The sequence below is a fragment of the Mytilus edulis genome, chromosome 5 (genome assembly GCF_963676685.1).
Source record: "Mytilus edulis chromosome 5, xbMytEdul2.2, whole genome shotgun sequence".
NCBI lineage: Eukaryota > Metazoa > Mollusca > Bivalvia > Mytilida > Mytilidae > Mytilus > Mytilus edulis.
This window is the reverse complement of record NC_092348.1, coordinates 90570870-90598120: the sequence shown is the minus strand read 5'-3', so window position 1 is coordinate 90598120 and position 27251 is coordinate 90570870. Positions and strand designations below refer to the sequence as shown.

Below are 27251 nucleotides of genomic sequence, written 5' to 3'. Positions count from 1 at the left end.
AAGACGTATCAGATTATTTGTTTTTCAGTTGTGGCAGTTTTTTGTAGTTTGTTCTGCTTTAAAGAATGTGGCCTAGTTGGACTTGGTGTGCATGGAGTGTGTGTAGAAATTTCAATACATTTTTAGGGACTGACTGAGCCATGTGTTCTTGATTGTTGTTTCTGTATCTGTTTCCTGGAGGATTCCAGTCAGTTGTTGGTGGTGGTTGTTCTTTATTGAACCAGTATCTGCTCCTGGAGGATTCCAGTCAGTTGTTGGTGGTTGTTTTTCTTTATTGAACCAGTATCTGCTCTTGGAGGATTCCAGTCAGTTGTTGGTGATTGTTGTTCTTTATTGAACCAGTATCTGCTCTTGGAGGAGTCCAGTCAGTTGTTGGTGGTTGTTATTCTTTAATGAACCAGTATCTGCTCTTGGAGGTTTCCAGTCATTTGTTGGTGGTTGTTGTTCTTTATTGGACCAGTATCTGCTCTTAGAGGAGTCCAGTCAGTTGTTGGTGGTTGTTGTTCTTTATTGAACCAGTATCTGCTCTTGGAGGAGTCTAGTCAGTTGTTGGTTGTTGTTATTCTTTATTGAACCAGTATCTGCTCTTGGAGGATTCCAGTCAGTTGTTGGTGGTTGTTGTTCTTTATTGAACAAGTATCTGCTCTTGGAGGAGTCCAGTCAGTTGTTGGTGGTTGTTGTTCTTTATTGAACCAGTATATGCTCTTGGAGGAGTCCAGTCAGTTGTTGGTGGTTGTTGTTCTTTATTGAACCAGTATCTGCTCTTGGAGGAGTCCAGTCAGTTGTTGGTGGTTGTTGTTCTTTATTGAACCAGTATCTGCTCTTGGAGGAGTCCAGTCAGTTGTTGGTGGTTGTTGTTCTTTATTGAACCAGTATCGGCTCTTGGAGGATTCCAGTCAGTTGTTGGTGGTTGTTGTTCTTTAATGGACCAGTATCTGCTCTTGGAGGAGTCCAGTCAGTTGTTGGTGGTTGTTGTTCTTTAATGAACCAGTATCTGCTCTTGGAGGAGTCCAGTCAGTTGTCTGTGGTTGTTGTTCTTTATTCAATTGTTTATTGTTTTTATTATTTGTGAACTAGTATCTGTTTCCAATTGGAGTCAAGACAGTTGTTGGTGGTTATTGTTCTTTATTGAACCAGTATCTGTTTCCTTGAGGAGTCAAGTCAGTTGTCGTTGGTTGTTGTTTTTGGTGAACCAGTACAGGTATCAATTTTCTTAGAGGAGTCAAGTCAGTTGTTGATGGTTGTTGTTTTTGGTGAACCAGTACAGGTATCAATTTTCTTAGAGGAGTCAAGTCAGTTGTTGATGGTTGTTGTTTTTGGTGAACCAGTACAGGTATCAATTTTCTTAGAGGAGTCAAGTCAGTTGTTGATGGTTGTTGTTTTTGGTGAACCAGTACAGGTATCAATTTTCTTACAGGAGTCAAGTCAGTTGTTGATGGTTGTTGTTTTTGGTGAACCAGTACAGGTATCAATTTTCTTAGAGGAGTCAAGTCAGTTGTTGATGGTTGTTGTTTTTGGTAAACCAGTACAGGTATCAATTTTCTTAGAGGAGTCAAGTCAGTTGTTGATGGTTGTTGTTATTGGTGAACCAGTACAGGTATCAATTTTCTTAGAGGAGTCAAGTCAGTTGTTGATGGTTGTTGTTTTTGGTGAACCAGTACAGGTATCAATTTTCTTAGAGGAGTCAAGTCAGTTGTTGATGGTTGTTGTTTTTGGTGAACCAGTACAGGTATCAATTTTCTTAGAGGAGTCAAGTCAGTTGTTGATGGTTGTTGTTTTTGGTAAACCAGTACAGGTATCAATTTTCTTAGAGGAGTCAAGTCAGTTGTTGATGGTTGTTGTTATTGGTGAACCAGTACAGGTATCAATTTTCTTAGAGGAGTCAAGTCAGTTGTTGATGGTTGTTGTTTTTGGTGAACCAGTACAGGTATCAATTTTCTTAGAGGAGTCAAGTCAGTTGTTGATGGTTGTTGTTATTGGTGAACCAGTACAGGTATCAATTTTCTTAGAGGAGTCAAGTCAGTTGTTGATGGTTGTTGTTTTTGGTGAACCAGTACAGGTATCTATTTTCTTAGAGGAGTCAAGTCAGTTGTTGATGGTTGTTATCAAATATTTGTGGTGATTCCTGTATTATTTATGGATCATATTTCAGTATATTAACTACCATTTTAAACTTTGTTGACCTCTAGATGATTAGGATTTTTATATGTAAATAGGTTGCTGTCCATATTGATGTTTATCTATAACCTCCTCTTACTGTATTCAAGAATTTATAAGAAATAGAAAATAAGAATCAATGTGAGTGTTGAGATACTTAAAATCCTGCAGCCAGCTGCTTTTACAACAACCCTACTTTATATTCAAGTAGCATGTATATAAATCATTCCATAAAATCCTGATGTAGAAACAAAATACCATAATTCAGAAATTATTATGATGTTTATACCATTATGATAAATGTGACAGGAAAAACAGTGTTTTACAACATGAGCTGGAGTCGCATTAATTAATATCTAATTATTGTTGACTGTTATTTACATCAATAAACCCACACATTAAATTCTCAATTGATAGTACTGTATTTTTTTTATACTGAACTTTTCCTTGTAAAAGAAATCTGCTTAAAATTGGAAGTAATCCTTTCAATGGTTTTGGAAATGAGAGGACTACAGAAAAATTTATCACTAAACAGTTAAATCCTTATGTAGTTCAAATGTATGTCAGATGGACCAACAGAGGTCATGTATCAAAAACACCACCTTTTTTAAAAGAAATATTCAGCAGATGGCACAGAAGTGTTTGCAGGATTTACTTTACTTTTTTTGGAGAACCTACTTCTTAACCTTTTCTAAATTCAATAAGCAGGCTAAAACAAAATTGGGCATATTATAAAAAAGGTTATGTCAGGAAAAGCACATTAAAAAAAATATTAGAGTAAACTAATTAACAGAAAGCACCTGATATAATATATAAAATCTATTTACTACAAGTCTTGTTGCCTTGCCAAAGGTTAAAGGTCAGGTAAAATAAAGTACGACCTTTTAATGGCCTTGAGCAATTAGGTTAGATCAGCGTACTGATTTTCTGTTCTACTGTAATGTGTTCTTTGTGACACTCAAGGGTTGAAAATAATTTAAAATGCATTTGATAGCTATTAAGAAATATTATCATATTATCAAATGGCATAAATAATTATTAAACACATTAACAAATCACTACATTTGCCATGGATACCTGAATATCATTCTCGTTAATCTGAACTTTATTATCACTATTAACCCAACAAACTTTATCACAGAATTAAATTGTTAGATCCTATTACCTGATACATACAAAATAACATGCAATTTAAAGGCATGCTTTTTACCAACATTTCTCTTTTATTTGCAGGACTTCTCTAATCAATGGGAAAATTGCTTAGAATAACAAGACTAGAAACTTTGGTACTGCTTTAGATCTATAAACTGCAATGTTTTATCGTAACTACTGGAAGTTTTTGTTATTCAGATAATGACTTAGCAATAGTAGTAACAAAAGCTAAATCCATAATTCTTCACACCAACAAACTTGTAAAATTTTGCTTTTTATGTGAATTGATTGATCTCTAGCATTTGTCCACTTAGAACTGTCGCAATTTTTTCCCTACTTTTTCTTGAAAATGTTCATGTAAATTCATTGGGTGGTTTAAAATCACATGATGTAGTGACTTTTTTCAGAATTTTTTTGTTCGGGGGAAAATAGTTATAACTGCTATGAGAGAAATAAAAATATTTATATTCCATCATTATTGGAAAAAGAATCAGCACAGCAAGCTTTTGTTCTAACAGGGAAATTAAATTGATATAGTTTTAAACAGATAAGTGACAGCTATCTGTGGCTGATTTCCGTATTTACGAGTCGTATGAGCTATAGATATTTCTTCATTGGATATACAACTACTTAAATCTATATAGTGTCTAATTAAGGTAAGGAGCTTAATAGTAATTTATACTAAATATAAATTCATAATTATTATCCCTGTTTTTTAAATAAATCTTTTTACTTTTTTCAGCATGAATTTGATAATTTTAAAATTGCTTAAATATATAAATCTTGTATATAAACATTTAATAAACAAGCAATACCTTGTAGGTTTTTTTAGATGTTTTTGTTTATAAAAAATACTTTTAAGAAAATGAAAGACAATTTTTATCCTGAATAAAAGATTTATATATGTTGGGAAACAAATGCTAAATATCTTAACTTTTAAAAAGTAATATTTTATGTATTAGCTATAGCTATATCAGAAACATATAAATACACATTTTAATTTTGTTTTAAACCAGGCCAATTTGAAAACATTGGCTATTAATAAAGATTGAAGGCTCTGATTCCTTTCCTGTTAAACCTATTATTTAAAAAAAATTCAGACTCCATCTCTGTCTGTTAAACTGTTAGTTTATAAAGTTTAAAGTTCAATCCTTGCCTGTTGAACCAATGGATTATAAAGTTTAAAGTTCTATCCTTGATTGCTAAACCATTGGATTAAAAAGTTTTAAAGTTCAATCCTTGCCTGTTGAACCAATGGCTTATAAAGTTTAAAGTTCTATCCTTGATTGCTAAACCATTGGATTAAAAAGTTTTAAAGTTCTATCCTTGCCTGTTGAAGCAATAGATTAAAAAGTTTTAAAGTTCTATCCTTGCCTGTTGAAGCAATAGATTAAAAAGTTTTAAAGTTCTATCCTTGCCTGTTGAAGCAATAGATTAAAAAGTTTTAAAGTTCTATCCTTGCCTGTTGAAGCAATAGATTAAAAAGTTTTAAAGTTCTATCCTTGCCTGTTGAAGCAATAGATTAAAAAGTTTTAAAGTTCTATCCTTGCCTGTTGAAGCAATAGATTAAAAAGTTTTAAAGTTCTATCCTTGCCTGTTGAAGCAATAGATTAAAAAGTTTTAAAGTTCTATCCTTGCCTGTTGAAGCAATAGATTAAAAAGTTTTAAAGTTCTACCCTTGCCTGTTGAAGCAATAGATTAAAAAGTTGTAAAGTTTTATCCTTGCCTGTTGAAGCAATAGATTAAAAAGTTTTAAAGTTCTATCCTTGCCTGTTGAAGCAATAGATTAAAAAGTTTTAAAGTTCTACCCTTGCCTGTTGAAGCAATAGATTAAAAAGTTTTAAAGTTCTACCCTTGCCTGTTGAAGCAATAGATTAAAAAGTTTTAAAGTTCTATCCTTGCCTGTTGAAGCAATAGATTAAAAAGTTTTAAAGTTCTATCCTTGCCTGTTGAAGCAATATGTTAAAAAGTTGTAAAGTTCTATCCTTGCCTGTTGAAGCAATAGATTAAAACGTTTTAAAGTTCTATCCTTGCCTGTTGAAGCAATAGATTAAAAAGTTTTAAAGTTCTACCCTTGCCTGTTGAAGCAATAGATTAAAAAGTTTTAAAGTTCTACCCTTGCCTGTTGAAGCAATAGATTAAAAAGTTTTAAAGTTCTACCCTTGCCTGTTGAAGCAATATGTTAAAAAGTTTGAAGGCTTGATCTTTGACTTCTAAACCATTGGATTTTAAAGTTTAAAACTAAATTAGCTAAATACTAAGATTGATATTTTCTCATTTGATATGGACTTTGGAATTGCCTTCACTAGAAATAGAATAACATAATGACAATGACTAGGAAACACCATACAATACTGTAAATTTAGAAATTATTGTGTGCATTTATTATTGCGAATTTGTCATTTTAGACTAAAATACAATTTTAATTTTAGCGATATTGAGAAAAATTCTGCTTAATTCATAAAAAATTAATCAAAATTCGAGTTTAAATTATTGCGATTATAATTACCCTGTCACAGTTTTCGCAAAACATTGCAATAATTTACAAATTTACAGTAGTTAGAATGTTTGCAGTATCATGTTTCAATCTTTTACAATTAATGTCAAAAACAGCACTTTTCTACAAGTTACAACATTAACAAAGAGAATTTGTAACAACAGATTGCATTTACGATGTTTTAAACAAATTAAATTGTAATTGTAATTGGCTGAAACAATCTTTTCTCCAACAGAAATGTGCAATTTAACAGTTCATTTCATTTAGAAAACTAGAAAACTGCTTTGATGAAATAATTTAAAGATTTTCATACAACTGAATTAAAGAAAATAATATCTAGAATAGCTGTAAAAAATGTTGTTCTATAAATAGCTAAAAATCAGCAATTTTCTTCTATTACCATCAATAATTCTGAATTTCTAATTTTGTTCTCAGTCTAAGTTCTTGATTTCAAATTAGAAGAAAAAACATCAATACCAAAACTAAAACTGGAAAAAGAGGACTGTTACATATAATTACTACTTCTCATGTCAACCAAATGATCAAGCAGTCAATATATAGTATACATATTTATGTCGTTTGGTGGTTGTCTCGTAGACGTCAACCCCACATCTCATTGTATTCATATATGTAGATTGTCAAAGACTGATTCTTATTAAAATATTAATTGAAGTGATTGAATTCACTGGTGGAAAGATTAGAAGTTAGAAAGGAGAGTTCAGTGCATAACACCAATCATTCTTAACTCTTCCTCCCTGTTTTAAGTTTTCTACTAAGGTTATATTAGGTGCACTCAATCAAAGTTAATGTAACTTTTTAAACTATTTGGCAAAATTTTGTTTTTAATATGCTTTTCTAGTAAAAATATTATTTTTTTTCAAGATACAGATCTAACAAATTGTCAGGTTTTGTGTAGATATTTTTTTTTTTTCAAAAACAGAACAATTTTTTTTGTATGAATAATTGTTTTTTTCAACTTTGTCATAATAAGGGGAGATAACTCAGATAACCATACTTTTATAAAAGAATGTGAAGGAAAGTTACCTATAAGATTTACAACCCAGTGACCAAAATTTTTATTTTTCTATTTGGAAATAACATAATCAGGCTTATTTTTTTCATATTCTATTTTAAAATTGTAATTTTTAGTTTTCAAAACATAATTTTCTTCATTTAAATAAACATATTTCCAATGAATAACTTTCCTCTCTCAAAATTTGTTTATTTTATTAAATTTCAAGACCAATTGTGTTCTGCAATTTACAATCCATTAGATGAGTGTGAGAAGACACCCTGAATCTACCATAATGTAAGATGGTTACTAAATTCTCGTAATAATTTCTTTTAAATTACAATCAATATTTCATTAAATCATGGTCACAGTATCAAGCTTAAAGTTTACATTTTTTGGAAACAGTGGAAACATAAGCAAGCAACAATCTATCAAATTCTTTTTGTAACAATATAAACTGAATTTACAATTTTTTCGAAAATTGGTTCAAAGATGATTTTCCTGAAATCTACTTAGTATATACATGTACATGTATTAAAAGGTGAGAAAAAAAAAATCAGGTGTTTTTTTTTAACTTCACATTAATTTTTATGTAACCAACAAGTCTTCATGTAATTACTGATATGATTTTCTCCTTCCATTATTTTGAATAATCAAACCTACACAACAAGTTAACCTATTCTCATAAAAGTTAAGGGAAGACATCAAAAGATCAATGTAAGATAAAAAAACTTAATTCAAATAGTTTGGGGGTGGGGGTTGAACTGCTGCAAGATGTGGTTATCCAACATTGATTTTTACATATATCTATATGGGTCAATCAATTTTTCCCAAATTAAGTTAAGAGGGGGTGGGGTCAGTGAAAAAACTATGTGAATTAAGTTTTTTATCCTTCATTGAACTTTTGATGTCGTTCCTAAGCGCTTCTATCAAGTAGATATTGCAAGCCATTCTCTTATAAACATTTATATCAATCATATAAGCATGAAACATGCCATAGCTAACTGATCATGAAACATGCCACAGCTAACTGATCATGAAACATGCCACCGCTAACTGATCATGAAACATGCCACAGCTAACTGATCATGAAACATGCCACAGCTAACTGATCATGAAACATGCCACAGCTAACTGATCATGAAACATGCCACAGCTAACTGATCATGAAACATGCCACAGCTAACTGATCATGAAACATGCCACAGCTAACTGATCATGAAACATGCCACCGCTAACTGATCATGAAAAGGCAACAAAACAACTAAATGGAAGGTATGATAATTAATGGACCTTGTTAGACATAAACAGATGGATAGATAAGATTCTCAAACTCATCAATTACACTAGAAGATTTTAATTAAGTAGTTTGTAATTTGTTTTAGGTCTAGGGGACAAACGCTTATTGTCATCCTACAGTAAGATCATTATTAATCAACGATTGATTTTATACAATATGGCAAAGTTATGTGATAATTCTAGTAAGAACATCCATCAAAACATGTTGTTCTTTTAATTAACTGCAGACAATGTACCATATAAAAAATAAGAAGATGTGGTAATGCATCATACTAGCATACTGTATTCAAACTAAAATCTGTTAAACATTTGTACATTTGATTTCTACAATTTACAAGAGCATTCATTGTTTCTACTGTAAACTAGATGTGTCAAAGCGACACAAATGGCCCCGTCCCAAAAATTTGAAAAATCTGCAATTTCAATATAAACACATGTGGACACAAACATGATGGTAGTCTCACATATCAAACATCAGCTCAAAATCTGGAGGCGTATAGAAAAAAATCTGTATAACTGTGATTTTCAATAATTTATCAAAGTCCAAAGCCAGTAATTTCAGCAAAAATTAGGGGAGCAGAACAAAACTTTAACTTGACCTGTAACTCATCATGGTTGAACTCACATACCAAAAATCAGGGCAATATATCCGAAGGCGTTTAGAAAAAAAGACTGTATAACTGTGATTATCAACAATTTATCAAAGACCGTAATTTCGGCAAATTTAGTGGAGCGAAACGAATTTTAAACTTGACGAAATGACGGAATTACGGAATTTCGGAATTACGGAATATCGGAATTTCGGACAAGGGTAAAACTATATGGCACCCACAACTTTATTGCAGGGCCATAAAACCCAGTTTTTTTATGCTCCCTGTCAAGCAACCAGAATTTCAGAGTTAAAGCAAAGAATACATATTCAGAGCCAGAATGATTGTTAAGGTCTTTACAGTGGACTTTTATCTTATACGCTAGCTAGCCTTATACTTCATTTATAGCATTTTATTGTAAAGAATATGCAAGTTATCTTTGCTGCTGATTGTTAAGTCAATCAATCAATCAATCAATCAATCTAGTTTACCTCCACTGGTAACATTAATATTAAGAATGGAAATGGGGAATGTGTCAAAGAGACAACAACCCGACCATAGAGAAGACAATAGCAGAAGGTCACCAACAGGTCTTCAATGCAGCAAGAAATTCCCGCACCCGGAGGCGTCCTTCAGCTGGCCCCTAAACATATATATATATACTAGTTCAGTGATAATGAAAGCCATAGGTTACTTGTGTAGCAAATGATATTTATTAACTAAAAATCTCAGCTGTGAGATAATACATATATCATCATGCAACAAACTAATGACTCTACTTAATTTGTTAGATTTGACTAAATTTTTTTTTTAGTTATTGACAGTTTTTGGTTTTCTTGTTTTTAATATGTATTATAAATGTCACTCATACCTATTTATGACCTTCCAAGTATAATTCCTGGAGAAGCTTAAAATTAAGTAACTTTAAAGGTACTGAAATAATATCCTTCACTTTCAATAGTACATGTCTTCATCACACATTTAACAGTACATGTTTTCTTCTTTTACAATAGAACATGTTTTGCAAACTTAATACATGTAGTACATGTTTATAAACTTAAAAGTACATGTCTTACACTTTTACGCTTTCAACAGTACATATCTTACACTTTTACCTTTAGAAAGTACATGTTTTATACTTTAATAGTACATTTCACACTTTCAAAGGTATAATAAATTTCAATATACATGTATATAAACAATCAATATTCAAACGGTGTAACTGACTTCCTGATATATATATCTTTGTTTATTATAGTTGCTATTTTTCATTTCAATAGTTTTGGAATATATTATTAAAAGCTAGCATCTTAAACCATAATTTCATTTATGGCACTTTACTCCCAATTGTGTACCTTGGTTTAGTTATTGTCCTCACTTTGCAAATTTTGTAAAAGCTCTTTCTCTATTGAAATGGTTTTTATGCATCCAAAGTATAATGTACTAGCAAAAGAAAAACTTTTCTTAATCTTTGAGTTTGATGAATTGCTTTGACATCTATATATTCTTGATATACTATTTGAACTCTAGATGTCTATTAGTTTGTGTCACAGTAGTTGGATTGCTGTCTCAATCAGGTGCATACACAGAATCTCCCCTTTTCGTATGTTTGCTTCTTGGCGTAAATTGCTAAAGTGCATGATCATGGATTTATCAAATAATTCAAACTTTTTATACTATATAAAATTGAGAATTGAAATGGGGAATGTGTCAAAGAGACAACAACCCGACCTAAGAGCAGACAACATTACAAGCTATCTATTCTCAAGAAAGACAACTCAAAATTAGCTAATACAGGTAAATAGATGGTACAACCAAACAATTGTTTTACTGCATTCAAAACTTATCAATAACATCCACAAAATAATATTTCCATTTCATTTTAAGCTAACAAAGATCAAACAAGTCTGTGGCTTGTTAAACCCTCATTTAATCAGTTAAGTTTAATTCGACATACCTTTTCAATTAAACAATTTGACTTTGTAGTTAATATTAACTCTGATAAAAGTCACAATCAATATTTTTCTTGTATCAAAATCAATAATATAAACAGACTCTTAAATATTACAACAAATACAGAGGTTTCTATGTGAAATCTGCAAAAAACTTATTTTTTTTCCCATTATCATCCGACACCTTAGAAGGAACATTTTAAGATGATACATGTATAACAATGACTTTAAAAGAAAGTTATGGAAGCAGACAATCTTTGACTTCTATCAAAGGAACAAAGAAGAAAAAAATATTTTGAAAATAGCACTACTGTTAGTTTTTTTTATTCAGTGGCAAATTATATATGCAAAGAAATCTGTTTACAGCAAGAAATCATGTCTATCCAAATTCAGTTCATTACAAAAAATCTTAGAAATATGACTGGCTTTGCACAATTCATTGCATTAAATACTCCAAGACTGTGCAGACAATGAATATTTTATTCCACAAATCTGTACTTTTGTAGTTATATAATATGTCAAACCTCCATGATTTTCCTAAAGGCTGTAATGGCATGACTTCAGAATTGACGTGTCTTACAAATCTTTATTTTTACTGCATTGCATTAATAAATTTTAACATTTTTGTGAACTGAGTTCGATTAAGAATAGTTTCTAAAATCCCCTTTAATGAATTGGTATGATTTGAAGCAAGGGCCCAACATTCTACTGTCAACTTCTTAAAACTAAGTCAGTCTAGTAAAGGTCATAACAGAATTACCTGAAAGAGACAAATACCGACAAGTATAAACACTTAATGATATCACTGATGATCTTTTGTTAATACTGGTATTATTAAATCTGAACTTCCAAAAACATGTGTCTAGATGGCATATGAGCAGCATAATTCCAAGGGTCATGCATGATTCGGTAAAGCTTTTGATACCAAGAGCAAAAAAAACAAAACTAAAAAATTGGCAACCTACAGTTGCTGTATAGACTCATTTGAGACTCTGATAGATTAGAAGTATCATCAGCAATCAAATACCACACCTCCTCATATGTTAATATCAATTTTTTTTTAATCATTATTATCATACTCAGGAACAAATTCAGCTCAATTTCTACATGTGTGATGAAAAAAGTTTGGATATAAGCACATTAAGCAGTATGATTTTCGTTATTGAAAGACAAGAAAATAGAACAACAGTCTGGGTTTTTTTTTCTATGGTCGGGTTGTTGTCTCTTTAGCACATTCCCCATTTCCATTCTCAATTTCATTGCTAAAGACAGTAGATTGTCCTTTGGATCATCAAATAAAATTGAAAATGGTAACGGGGAATGTGTCAAAGAGACAACAACCCATAGAGCAGACAACAACTGAAAGCCACCATTGGGTCTTCAATGCAGAGATAAGACTGAGAGGGTAGGGTCTGTCTGTAATTTTTAATCAAATTTATTCAATTATTTTCGGAGATCGTACAAACTTTGAATGAGATTCACCTGGCTGCGTTATTTACTACTTCTAAAGGTTGAACTGTTAAATATTTGATAGGATGATTGGACTTCTTAAGGTGTTGATAAATGATACTTTTGAATTTATTGGGTCTTTTAAAACATTACAGGTGTTCTTGCATGCTAAAATTGTCTATCAATTGTTGTTGGGTTGCTGTCAATAACCATGTATTATCCCACATCTATTATCCATGTTGAAATCTTCTTTTAAACATAATATATGTAATGGATTTATACACGGATTAATTTCCTTTATTTTTCATAAATGACAATTTATGTAAAAAAAACAGGTTTTTAGTCCCATTTTGATATCTAATTGCAGCATAAAAAAGCTTTTATAATGAGTTCTTTGGCAGCAAAAAAAACAATCAAATATTCAGATAAAGAATTTATCATGAAAAATTAAAGATTAAATCTCTATTTGATATAAATAAAATATTACATAAGAGAAAACCATACTAATTGTTACAGTATCGGTAACGCCTGTACAACATTAAAAAAACATTGGTTATTAAATTAATCTGCCCACATAATATGAAATAATAATATCAATTTACAAGGAATTTACGTGCACAGAGTGAAACAAAAACTACATCATGACAAAACAACCATCAGCAACCATCAGAACGGTGTTATAATCTTAACATTACATCAATATCCATGCCTTCCGATTCCACAGTTCAATGAACTTCAGGAAAATGCAGCATTGGTTTTAGACAAGTACAACTAACCTCCAAACTTGAATTAGGTCTGCCGATTTAATAGATTGACCTTTACCCTTCTTAAAGTCCAGAAATATCAAACAAATCCAGGAAATGAATGACATAACATGCGTCTAGTCATCAAAACGTGAAACAAAAATCTATGATTTATCATACTGAGAGCTGAGGAGAAACCTTTTCAATATGGCATTCAAAATAGCAAAAAACTTAAGACATGGCTGGAGATGAAATTGGAAAGCATATCGAAACAAGAGGCTCTCAAGAGCCTGAATCGCTCACCTTAATTCTTTTGGTTAAATCTCTCATCAATGATTATTTTGGCTTTTCAATTTATTTAAATGTTTTTTGGATCGTCCTATTTTCTTCAAAAGCCAAAAAAAATAATCATTTTCTCCTATGTTCTATTTTAGCCATAGGAGCTATGTTTCTTGACATACAAGGAAATAAAATATAAAATTTATACTAGATACTCTGAAACTCATTTAGCCTAAGTTTGGCTGAAATTGATACAGCAGTTTCAAAGGAGAATATTTTTTAAAGTAAGTCAACATGGTGAACAAATTGTGAAAAAAGTCTTTAAAGGGCAATAACTCCTTAAGGGGTCAATTGACAATTTTGGTCAAATTGACTTAATTGAAGATCTTACTTTGCTGAACTTTATTGCTGTTTACAGTTTATTTCTATCTATAATTATATTCAAGATAATAAACAAAAACAGCAAAATTTCCTTAAAATTATCAATTCAGGGGCAGCAACCCAACAACAGGTTGTCTGATTCATCTGAAAATTTCAGGGCAGATAGAAATTGACCTGATAAACAATATTACCCAACGTCAGATTTGCTCTAAATGCTTTGGTTTTTGAGTTATAAGCCAAAAACTGCATTTGACCCCTATGTTCTATTTTTAGCAATGGCGACCATGTTTGTTGATAGATCATAACTTCGGATACAATTTACAAACTAGATACCCTAAGGAACATTCAGTTAAAGTTTGGTAGTATTTGGCCCAGTAGTTTCAGAGGAGAAGATTTTTGTAAAAGATTACTAAGATTTACGAAAAATTGTTAAAAATTGACTATAAAGGGCAATAACTCCTAAAGGGGTCAACTGACCATTTCCGTCATGTTGACTTATTTGTAAATCTTACTTTGCTGAACATTATTCCTGTTTACAGTTTATCTCTATCTATAATAATATTCAAGAGAATAACCAAAAACAGCAAAATTTCCTTAAAATTACCAATTCAGGGGCAGCAACCCAACAACGGGTTGTCTGATTCATCTGAAAATTTCAGGGCAGATAGATCTTAACCTGATAAACAATATTACCCCTGTCAGATTTGCTCTAAATGCTTTGATTTTTGAGTTATAAGCCAAAAACTGCATTTGACCCCTATGTTCTATTTTTAGCAATGGCGACCATGTTTGTTGATAGATCAAAACTTTGGATACAATTTATAAATTAGATACCCTAAGGAACATTCAGTTAAAGTTTGAAAGTATTTGGCCCAGTAGTTTCAGAGGAGAAGATTTTTTAAATAGTTTACGACGACAGACAACGACAGACGACGGACGACGACGGACGCCAAGTGATGGCATAAGCTCACTTGTCCCTTCGGGACAGGTGAGCTAAAAAATTGATGATTTATTCAAAATTCATGAAACACTAAGATGGAAATACTTGATTTTGATTGAATCAATCTGCATAATCACGGGAGTCAGGCTGGTAAATCATATAAAAGAAACACCTTATAAAACCAGGCTAAGAATTAACTTGACGTAAAATCGACTCAATAATAAAAGTCTCAATATGTCCTGCTGGAAAAACTAATTTTGCATAAAATATCAATTAAGCAAGGATGAGTTCTGTTATTTTATCATAATAGTTAAAGAATCAAGCTGCCTGTTTCAGGTTAAAAAATAATGTTTTTGTAAGTACATTCTCACCTCTCAAATGTTTGAGTTTGAGTCTTTTTGATGGAGGTTACTAAGGCAGCAACCATTTGATTTTCTGGGGGGGGCTATGGTTTTTTTTGGAAAAAAAAGTTTGTTTCCAGTTTTTGGAGAAAAAAATAATTTGTTTTTGATTCTGAGAAAAAAAAATTGTTTGTTTCACACTCAGCTGCCACTATATGTAATGCTAAAATTGAAAGAAAAAAATTGTTTTCGACTTGTTGCGAAAAAAATAGATTGTTTTTCGCCGCAGGCGAAAAAAAAAATTTGTCCAGAAAAAAAAACCATAGCCCCCCCCAGAAAATCAAATGGTTGCTGCCTAACCTAGACACGGGCATCTGATGCTCAAATTTGACATGTAGTGTCAAACTTTTATTGCATTTCTCAGAATTGTTTTTTGTAATGAAATGTCATTGTTACTGATTGTGCTAAAACAAATCTATAATGTTTGTATAATCATCCAAAATAGGAAAAACGTCTTAAGTAATGTTATAAATATAAATATGGCAAAAGACATTAAGTTGAAAGAAAATTAGTTGACACATTAGTTCAAGTTTTGTTGAAATGTAACTCAAACTGTTATGTATATTTCACTGCACTTGAAAATAGCTAAAAATTTCTAAATAATTAGTGTGACACATTTTCTAAAATTAACACTCTGGAACCTAACAAAATCTAATTCTGTCAGATAATAGTTTGTGAATGCAGTAAAATAAATCCTAGCTCTAAGAAAATAACATTTCAAATGTCTATTGTTTTTTCAAAGTGCAAGTCCATCTATTTAATGTAAGTTTACTGCAATGAATTTATCTTTAAAACCCAACAGAAATGTGAAATAAAGGCTACAGAAATCACATTAGTTGTTTTGTTTCACAATATAGTGTGGGAAAAGATGACAAGTTTAAATAAAATGCATCCCTATCATGAGAATCGGAATGTCTAGGGAAAAGTGCAGTATCAAATGGTATCTAATAACTACCAATAAAGACCGAAGAAAAACATAAAATTCTCAATAAAATGTGGTTTCATCAGGAACTAAGCCTTTTCAATTAAATGAAATGGGAAATGAGAATATTTTCCAAATTAAAAGCTTTCGTTGCTGATGGGAATTGAACCAAATGACACATAAATTCATGAATGATTCCAAAGGGTTTGCCTAAACACTAGAACTTTTTTTTACACATGTTCGCAAATACAACATGCTTGCTCCCACCAATCAAATATGTATTTTTAAATAATCAATAAACTTTTCATGACTCAAATCTTGATATAATAAATTTGACCTTAACACTTCTTATATGCAAATTCTTCCTAAACTGGAAATGAACTTTATCTGGGTTTTTTTATTGATCATAAACCATTGATTTTTCTGTTTGAATTATTTTACTTCAGTCATTTCGGGGTCCTTTATAGCTCGGTGTGAGCCAAGGCTCTGTGTCAAAGGTCATACTTTGACCTATAATGTTCATCTTTACACATTGTGACTTAGATGGAGAGTTGTCTCATTAACACTTCTACCACATCTTCTTATTTCTATTCTGCTCTGTCTACATAAAAACATTTCAGATAAAATTTGATTGACTTGTGGGTATTTTTATTGTAAGATTTATTGTGTAAAAACAACTTTTCCACAAGGGATTTTAATTGTTTATGAACTTTTATAGAATTAAATATCTTTTATGAAATTCACTTTTGTCAAGGTCTAATATATTGATTGAATTATATGGATTGTACAAGTTCAACAAAAAGTGAAAGTAAAATTTCTATGACAGAATTATATGAATTGTAAAATTTAATAAAATACTGTCAAAGCAAATTTGACTTATGGAACAAAATATTGAAAAATCTTTAAAAGTTTCACAACTGTGAAGTAACAATTGAAAAACTATTGAAATCAAACAAATGCTTAAAACAACCCTAAGACATTCTGTTCATTCAAACTAAATTATTGAGCTAATGGGAAGTTCTGTACAACACTTGAAGAAGCAGTCAGCATCAATTAAATTTATAAATGCTCCAATATATAAAAGTAAGATGATGTACTATAGCTATGATCCCCAATGAGAGAGCTTATACGATCCACTCTCTCAGTGATCCAATAAATGGATCAAAAGCAACTAAAAGTTACCATACAACCTTCAACAATGAACAATTTAAACTGAGAATACCAAGAGCTTGATAATATGTACAAAACATACATATAAAATAAAAAACAAACAGAAATCAAACATAAGATCTGAATGATAAGCTTATTCCATTTCATAAAATTGCAAAAAAAAAACTCATGGCGCCATAATAAAATATTTAGATGTCCCCAACAAGTCGTTACGTCAGGGATAAAAATGGGAAAAGATAAAATGTTAATTGACTCATTATTATTTGTCCACATCAAAATTAAAAAAAAAAAAATTGTACAAGAGGGTGAGAATCTGAAAATTTGTTCATAATGGCCTAACTAAATTTCAATTATATTTTTTGTTGGCTAATATTTTTTTCCTAGATTTTATCTACCTATAAACATAGTGACAAAACGTAATCTTGTTTAATTATTAACCCATGATTCTCAAACCTGATCTAAAATCAATTGTTTTTGATAAGAACTGCAACTGGCTCATGATGGAAGTGAATAATTACCAATATCAGATACTGAGATATCAATTAAGATTATAAAACTTGGAATGAATAATGACTGTTTATCATCTTATATCATAAATTAAAAACTACATGTTTTGTGTTAAAATAGAAAATATATTGATGAAGGTCAAATTAAAACATAATTCTATGATTCAGTTCAATCACCTTCTTATCATTTGTCAATAATAGTTTAATTGTAAAAAACAAATAAAATGTCTTAATGCAAGGTAACATTTCCAATTATTAATTTGAGCAATACGATCTTATTTATATCAATAATATCTCTATGAGAAGTTAAGTTTTTAACTCATTAGAAGAAAAAAAACTAAAATATTGAACAGTTACCTCCCTTCACTGTGAAACATAAGAGAGATATTAAATAAAATTCACCCCCTGTGTTTGGTTGGGTTAATCATTTTGTTCAATCTTCAGTTTTCAGTGACATGCTTTGTAATTTGTTTTTTTTATCTTTTTGATATATTTATTTGCCATGCATATGGTGTTGTTAATTTTTTTAACCTTCGTTTTTTCATTGCCCCCTGGCCTCAGTATCTTTCCCCCTTTTGTAGAAAGGGGAAGGTATGCCAACTGTTTTTTAACTTCACATTCTGCATATTTTTTTTTAACTTATTATCAAAGTAAGATTTTAAGACATAATATGTCCAAACTCTATCCTGTAAATTCAGAAATTTATATTGCATGCATTTATTATTGCAATTTTGTAATTTTAGACCAAAATGTGATTATTATTTTTGTGATGCTGACAAAAAATCTACTTTATTTATACATTGTATGAAAAAAATCCAAAATATCAGTTAAAATTATTGCCATTAAAACCCTGTCATATTTTCACAATTTAAAAACATGGCAATAATTTCTGAATTTAGAGTATTTGTATGGAAACCTGTCAAAGACAATTGGATTATTAGAAATTATTTTGTTGTCCATTTATAAATTTTCACAACAAAAATTTCTCTTCAAAAGATTTTCATATTTTGCTATCATTGACTTTCCTTTAGGTTATTTGCAAGTACCAGCATTTATACTGAGTAAAATAATACCGAACATTAATAGCTACAATTATACAACATCCTTGCTTCATTTCCTGCTAACATGGTCAGAATGAAAATCAAATTTCCAAATCTTCCAACAATGATGCATTGCTGATGACATTACAGTAATGATAAAATCCATCTAATAACAAGTTATACAATTCAAATGCATATTTTTTAACATCTAACAAGAGTTAGAGCTTTGATTAAATTACCCAGACTTAGTAATAGGTTTAATTTGAAAGAAGGCAAAAAACAATCAATTAAACTGCTTTTCACAGACACTTTATATGTTGATCTTTCTACGAATTACCTTGAGTTTATGCATTGTAACCATTGCTGCAATTAGAAAACCTTATGAAAACTACTAATTGTAAAATTGCTTCTGGCTAATACCCTGAATGTGTTATCTATACAATAATAAGAAAATAATGGTTGTCAAAAAAAAACTTGCTAACTATAAATCAGACAGATAGCCTTTTTGGAACATAATCTGCAAACTCATTTTTGCCAATAAAATTCAGGACATTTGTTTTTATCATTGCATGTCATGTGTGATCGTTTGAGGTTTTTTCGTGAAAAATACAAGATTTTAATCATTTATTTTTGTGACGACTGCATTTATATGAATAAAAAGAAACATGTATTCAAGCCAATGAGATTCTAATTAAATAGGCATGTTACTATTCAATGATGGGAAACAATCCCAGCCATATGGTAACCTGTCTACTGTTGAAGATAGAATGAAGCCCTCTAGATGTCTTTTGCATATTTTTGTTGTTGGTTGCTGTCACATTTATATCTTCCAACATCATAAAGTTCAGTGAATATACAAAAGAAGATGTGGTATAATTGAAAATGAGACAACTCTCCACAAGAGCCCAAAGACACAGAAATTAACAACTACATGACACTGTACTGCCTTTAACAATGAGCAAAGCCCATACCACATAGTCAGTTATGAATTTAATGAAATTAATGAATTTAACAGATATAGAAAGTTACCATTAATCAGGGTAACATTTTGTTCATTCTTTTCCCCATATCCTTGAAATTGTCTTTTTTTGACATCTCATCTGTAATGACCTACTGAAAATGTATCACACAACATAAAACATTATTAGCTGTCATGGTTACATAAATTAAGTTTGAAAAATAGATTTTTAATAGAGTTTCATTTTTTTTCCATTTTATAAATTGATTATCAGTTTCTTGAATATCGGTGAATCAAAATAACCTGATTAATTACTTGGAAATAAATATCGTACAAGACTTATCTAATCAAGATAGAAAAAAAATGTCTATTGAGGGATTATTAATAAAAAATTTAAATCATGGTATTAGGCAATGAAAAAAATTAAATTATAAAGATAAGGAGATGTGGTATAATTGCCAATAAGACAGCTATATATCCATCAATATGGTTTACTTTGAATTACTGGTTCATAACAATCTATTGAAAACTTTTTTTTGAAGTTAACTTTTTCATTGAAGAGGACTAATTACTTTGAATTAGAGGATTTTTTTTTAATTTAAAATAGTCAACATTGCCATCCAGAAACTAAGAGCATTATGAGCAGTTGCTGGGAAAAATGATGTTATGGTTTTAAAGATATCCCATTTATTACGCAAATAATAATAACTGTCTTGATAACAATAAATTCAAGTAATTACTGAAATGAAACTTAAAATGCAGCAATTTTTCCATTTGTAAAGGGGCATAACTCTAGAAAGGTAAAAATGATGCCAACAAAATCAAATTTTGATCTGTGTTTTGTGGTGATAAGCATTGTGTATAAGTTTCCAGAAACCAATTTTAGAATGAACATACGGACAAAGAAAAACTTAATGCCCCCATCGCTATTGAGGGCTTAAAAATATGCAAATGTACCATGGCTACTGAAAACAAAATATCTAATGTTTCTGACTTTAGTAGGTGAAGGTTAATAAAATTTCAATGAGACAGCAATCTAAAAACACAAAAATATATTTGACTGCTCCTATAGAATTTATTGCTTTCTTCATCAAGAATTACAAAATAATCATTTTTTTTAATACAAATAAGTAAAGCAGTCGAACTTCTACCTCAAAATTCAAGTTAAAGCCAGTTAAAAAAAACATTTATGTTTTTTAAGTCTATAATGAATGGCCTTCAAATTTCCTAGATAAGTGAATTCTCATTTTCCCTTTTTGTACTGGATTCATGTGGGTAAGACATTGCATTGATTGGAAATGAGTAAATCTTTTGAAAGCATTTTGTACTTATTCTGACCAAGGTTTAAATAGACCCACCTCCAGACTGCACTCCATTATGTTTTTCATTAAAACAAGAAGTCCTGAATTCTGCTGGCTCAGGGATATTCTTCAAGTGTACAAATAAAACATCATCATCCCATCTATTCTAAATCAGACAAGGATTGGCAAAAACATGCTCTGATATTACCAGTTAATGATGAATGGCAACATATTAATTAGACCATTATAGAGAATTATCTCCCTTTCATCAGGAAGACATATTGTCAATTATCTCCCCTTTATCAGGAAGACATAATGTCAATTATAGAGTTGAGGAATAATGTCAATTATCTCCCCTTTATCAGGAAGACATAATGTCAATTATAGAGTTGAGGAATAAAATCTCTTAGGAACTTATTTACAAGTAAATCCTCCAATATCCTATACGCTGTCAGCTTGTTACGCAATTCACATTCTCTGCAATAAAATATTTATTGCATATAAAAGCATTTGATGTAAAGAATTAAGGATTAACAAATGACACTTACTACAACATGGGATTATTTTGTTACTTAAGAATCTACAAATAAAAATAAAGCAATCAATTATACTAAACATTGGTGACATTTAAGGGAATTAGGCAGTAACAACTATTTATGAAACCAAGAAGCAGTAACATCTATTTATGATACCCGAAGTGGTAAAATTCTTTGAACTCCTACTTCCTTACACAACAACAGTCTAAAGCTGAGAGTTTACTACTCATCTATCTATCAGTTCAGACCTACATGAAATCTACACTTCACCTTCCTTACAGGACAACAGTGTGAAGCCGATAATTCACTATTCAACTATCAGTTCAGTTCTACATGAAATCTACACTTCACCTTCTTACCAAAGTACATGAGTACTCTAAAAACCATCTCTATATAGTGTTCATCTTTGACAAATAAAAGATGTATTGATTCTAAATTAATTGGCTCATTAGGCATGGTAAATCTGACTAAATATAGACAATTACTACCTAGAGCAAGACCCTTACATTATGCCTGCTAAATCTGACTAAATATAGACAATTACTACCCAGAGTGAGAACTCCTAATGAATCTGACTTGGAGGGACAAATAACTTGATAACATGGATGGTAATAACATGATGATCAACATTGACCAAAACACTGTGAAGAAAGAGACAACAATGAATGTTCATAGAAATGAAAGAACTTTAGAAAGATTGCACTAATTGTGTTCTTTTTTTTGTTACTTAGACCTTGACCTTAAGACATTTTCATCTCAAAATCCATAGGATATAATTCTTAAGTTTTTTATTAGGTGTCATTTAATATCAAAATAAGGTTGTAATTCCACAGTTGTATTTGGTTTAGCATCCAGAAACATTTTTTATTTACTTTGAGCTGTTTTTAGTAACTATGACCTTGACTTTTGAGGTATTTATCTCAAAATGGATAGTTTTCTTTTCCCCAATATATGTAATTGTACATATGTATATAAGGTTACATTACTTACATACCATATGCCAGTAATTGATTAAGCGTCCATAACTACTTTTCTGCAAAAATTGTAGACTATTAACTACATCCTTAATATCTATGAGTTGCTCTTTGTAAAATTCCAAAGATTTGTGTTAAAAACTATTTACATTTTTTGAAAAATTTTGCTGAAAGTCTGGAAAAATTTCATTCAAACAGTTTAACAATATCAGTTTTTTGTACCCAAGGGTTCAGTTCACTCTGTTGTTTAAAAACTTGGTTAATCGGTAGTGTAGCACTCACATAGACAGATAGGGTTAACCAACTGCCTTAACTTTGTGTAGGTTTGTTCTCATGGGTTTAAAGATGGATTAAATAAAGACTTCCGAGATGTTTTGAAGAACTATCTCATTGTAAAGTTTGCCGAAAATAATTTATTTAAGAATGATTTGAAGACAAAGATTGATTACTTCTATTTTCATTCAGTTTAACAGTACCACCGTATTCAATCTAATGACATTCGTGTCACCCACAAGGTCAAATTATGTATAGGTTGAAATCTTTCAAGGCTGTTCAGATGAGTTCAGACCATATGAACTTAAGGAATACTGATTATATTCCATAATAACAAATATTAAGAAAATTAAATTTCTTGTTTTAATGTATTTTTGTTTCAGTTAAGGTTCAATGACACTCTCTCTACCTCTGATTAGTTAAATGAGATTTTTTTTTTAAAGCTTACTACAATTCACAATCAAGAAAGATAAAGATTGCAACATGCTATTTCTATAGTTGAAGTTCCTATCTGGTACAATGTGAATAGACTTTAGGCTGGAAATAATTTCTCTTTTAAGGAGCAATGTCAATCTATTCAAATCAGCATAATTACATACTCTGATTACAGATTCATCCAAAAACAAAATAAAAGGCCAATTATTTACTCATTCCAATCCAGAACACCCTGTTATATGAAATGTTATTTGTAAATAGTAAATAGTAAATAAGCTTTATTTAGAGTCGGCATGGTATATAAAACATAGACAAACATAAGCTCTAATGAGCTTTTAACCGACATTTGGTATTGATGAGTTTAATTGGTCATGAAATGTCTAAACTATATAATGGATTGAAACAGGTAACGTGGCACAAAACCATTTTAAATATTGAAAGTCACCAACTGAAAGCCTTTTACAAATTATTTAACGCAGAAACAAATGTACAACAAAAGCATTACATTTAACAATAAATTGATTGTTGTGTATAAGTCACTCAGTTACTTCATTGGTTATTGTTGTGGAAACTAAAATAAAGTTTATTTCATTGGTTAGTGTGGTGGAAACTAAAATAAAGTTTATTTCATTCACATTGGTTAGTGTGGTGGAAACTAAAATAAAGTTTATTTCATTGGTTAGTGTGGTGGAAACTAAAATAAAGTGTTATTTCATTGGTTAGTGTGGTGGAAACTAAAATAAAGTGCTATTGCATTGGTAAGGGTAAGAGAAACTAAAAATAAAATGTTATTTCTTAGTATGTGTCGTGGATATAAAACAAAAAGTGTTATTTCATTGGTATGTGTAGTGGAAATTAACAAAAGATATAGGAAGAGAGACAACTCTCCATCCAAGTTTAAATTAAAAAAGTAAATTTATAGGTCAAGGTACGGTGTTCAACATGGAGCCTAGGCTCACACCAAACAGCAAGCTATAAAGGGCCCCAAAAATTACTAGTGTTAAACCATTCAAACGGGAAAACCAAGTCTAATCTATATTTAAAACGAGAAACGTGAACCACATAAACAAACAGAACAACCACTGATTTATTTATGCATTAATCTGTTAAATGGCATTACAAATATTTATTCCTTACACAGCTATAAGCAATCATGAAAAGTTTTTATCTGACCACAATTTCAGTCAGCAATATTGAGAAATAATTGCGGAACTTTCACTTGCAAATGTAACATTACAATTTTGAGAGTTAGTCTGTAGAGTATACTAAGCAATAAACTCCTTCAAAATACCATTAGAACTATACAACCACATAGAAAGTTATGACCTTACATGCTCGTGATCTATCTTACATACATAATAATTAAATTCATTATTGTTAAGAATTATTTGCAATGAAATTTGAACAAAGCTGAAAAAGACTGAATTATATGCTACACTTAAAATTTTAGTTTGGTCTGAATCATGTTTACAGAATTAATATGATAGGACTAATTGAAAACCAAACAAGGTTAAAATCAAATTTGAAGTACATTAAATTGATGAAAAGGAAATAGTGAAATTTCCTGATTTAAACCCTGTCTTATCAATCAAATAATTTCTTAACCACATTACCATTGAATGTTTGCCTCACATAATGCACTTTTTAAACATTGAATTTCAATTTTGTTAATTTCCTTTCTTTCTTTTCTACAGGTTTTCTCAAGCAACTTAAAGATTTTGAATTGAAGTTATAGAGTATTAAAACATCTGCGGGAATCGTAATTCAGACAGAATTATCTCCATGGGATTAAGGACTTGTTACGTCACTGTCTAATTAAGCATTGGAGATTGGTGGATTTAATACAGCTGACTATTAGAACGGATATAAGCCTTCTCAAAGTCTGTCATGCTTTCACAGTATCGCTACAAGAGAAATTGTCTTTATTGAAAGCAGAATCAATTAATAACTCACACCATTTAAGATAATAATAGAAGAATTGACTAATCTATAACATGTGTCATTATGTCATCTAACATCATTGACGGAGATATGACCAATGTTACAAACACCAGCTTACGTAATATTACAGAACTACCGAACAACGGAAGTCTATTGTTAATTGGAATATCTAATGAGTATGAACTGGTGTCGGATGACATGCCTTCAGCACACGAATTAGAAATAGTTTTAACCACCTGGGTGCCTCCTATACTTATTGTTCTGGGATCTATTGGTAATATATTGACTTTACTTATAATGAGGAGGCCCCCATTCTGTCATTACGCAATAAGCTTCTACATTACTGCCTATGCTGTTTCCAGTCTGTTGGCAATCTACCTATTTTTAGGTTCAGAATGGATAGCTTTTTTGGCCCATGCTAAGACTATAGACGACCAAACAGATTGGCTGTGTCGCTTGTGGCAATTCATCAGCCGAGCTATTACATATTCAAGCATATGGTTCGTAGTTGCCATGACAATTGATCGGTATATCATTATCTGGCAGGCCAAACATGTATCTAGCATGTGTACACTGTTCATGGCCAAGTTCGTGGCTGTGATTATAATGGTTGGTCTGGTAGTGATTAGCATACACGCCATGTGGCTTCATGAACTCATGATGGGTAAATGTTACTTCTTTCACAATGAAGATCTACATGCTATTATATGGCCTTGGGTATCAGCTAGTTTCTACTCGTACATCCCATTAACACTTATATTTATATTTGATGTGTCAATCTTGACCGGACTGTGCCTAAAACGTCCAACAAAAGGACGACATCATGAACAGTTACCTATGGTACTAACATACACAACCCTTGGATTATCAATGATGTATTTTGTGTTTGTTATTCCTCCTACCGTGATTAACATTGTCATCAGAACATATCCGCCATCTTGGTTAGAAGATTACAAATTCATGACACAATTGAAGAAAGCTAGTATAATTGGCCATTATATGGCTTGGGTGAATACAGTTACTGTATTTTATGTCTGCCTTTTCTTTTCAAGAACATTTCGTCTTGAGTTGGTAGCTTTCCATCGTGATTTAATGGAGAAATTTCGCTCATACTGGTGTATACAACAAAGAAGAAGGATATATGAGCTCCATGTTGGATCAAATAGTAGTGCTGCTACCCAAGTAGAAACTGTTGATATGTGCACAGAAACAACACCTCTATAAATAATATCTACATATATAAAGATATTAAAAACTTTTAACTGTTGAGACTCAAAACTTCATGAATAACAAATGGAATAGTCAGAGAATGACAAAAACATACCACTTTTTTAGATTGTTGGAAACTATAAACAAATTGCAAAATATTTTCTGCAATTACTCTTTTCTATTTTGTTTGGCAAAATATTCAAATCTGTTAAAAACAAAAGTTTTCTATTCTGAATGCTAAAAAATCTAAATATTTTTCTAATAAAAAAATCAGTTGTAGGTTGAGCTGCATGTTGTTATTTGACATTTATCCCTAAGGTACAAGATATATTCAGTGATTTGTCCAGTTTTGATGAAGAAAGCCTTCAGACAGGTATATGCCCTCCTTCAGGAGATATTTGAAAACACCTGAAACAAGAAGCACTTATGAACCACATCAACAAACTCACTGCAACCACTAAACATAATGGTATCCATAGTTTAAAAGGCACTTTTTAATATCTAAAGATTATTCTGGACTTATCAGTAATCAAATTCAAATGATTCCTTATTTAGTATACATTTCAATGAAGTAATGCCCAGTAATAAATGGTCAAAGTTGCCTAAGAACCTAAAAAATAATGAACAAAGAAGGACTGTAATAAAAAACAAATATAAAGGATTGGAATCCAGTTTATTATTCTTCGACAAAGTCACTATATGACGTTAGTAATTGCAATTTTAGTCTTACAAGATAAGAGAAAATATATCTAAGTCTTTCAAAAGATTACCGCCATAAATCTTTGGACTTTTTTTTGTGTGTGTCCTGTATCTAGAAAGCTGTCACATTTAACAAATATTCTTGCTCTTTTCATCAGTAATGTTTGATTTATACAATTTATTAATGGCTATATAAACATAAAACTTGGAAATGTCTTCCGATTACGCCAACCATCAATCTTACTAATGGTGATCGTGATTTCTGTATTGCATGTAGATAACGTATTAACCATGAACAGAAACGTCGTAGGACGAATAGCAAATTTTCCTATGACAAATTGACGACACTAAGATTAACAAACCATTCATAATAGATTTATTATTAAAAATAGTTTCCGATGCACATGGAAAAAAATACAAATTTCCTATAACAAT

The 27251-nt window shown here is 30.8% G+C and overlaps 2 protein-coding genes across 2 annotated transcripts in view; one reads left to right on the top strand and one right to left on the bottom strand.

The window, feature by feature from the left end:
- LOC139524791 (ATP-dependent RNA helicase DDX1-like) overlaps positions 1–27251 on the bottom strand; it is a 188436-nt gene that overhangs the window by 56239 nt on the left and 104946 nt on the right. The gene's annotated exons all lie outside the window — the stretch shown is intronic.
- Positions 3705–26398, top strand: LOC139524792 (C-C chemokine receptor type 3-like). Its single transcript, XM_071319874.1, has 2 exons — positions 3705–3965; positions 24662–26398. Exon 2 carries the CDS (start codon positions 24972–24974, stop codon positions 26130–26132), a length of 1161 nt encoding a protein of 386 aa, XP_071175975.1. The 5' UTR covers positions 3705–3965; positions 24662–24971; the 3' UTR covers positions 26133–26398.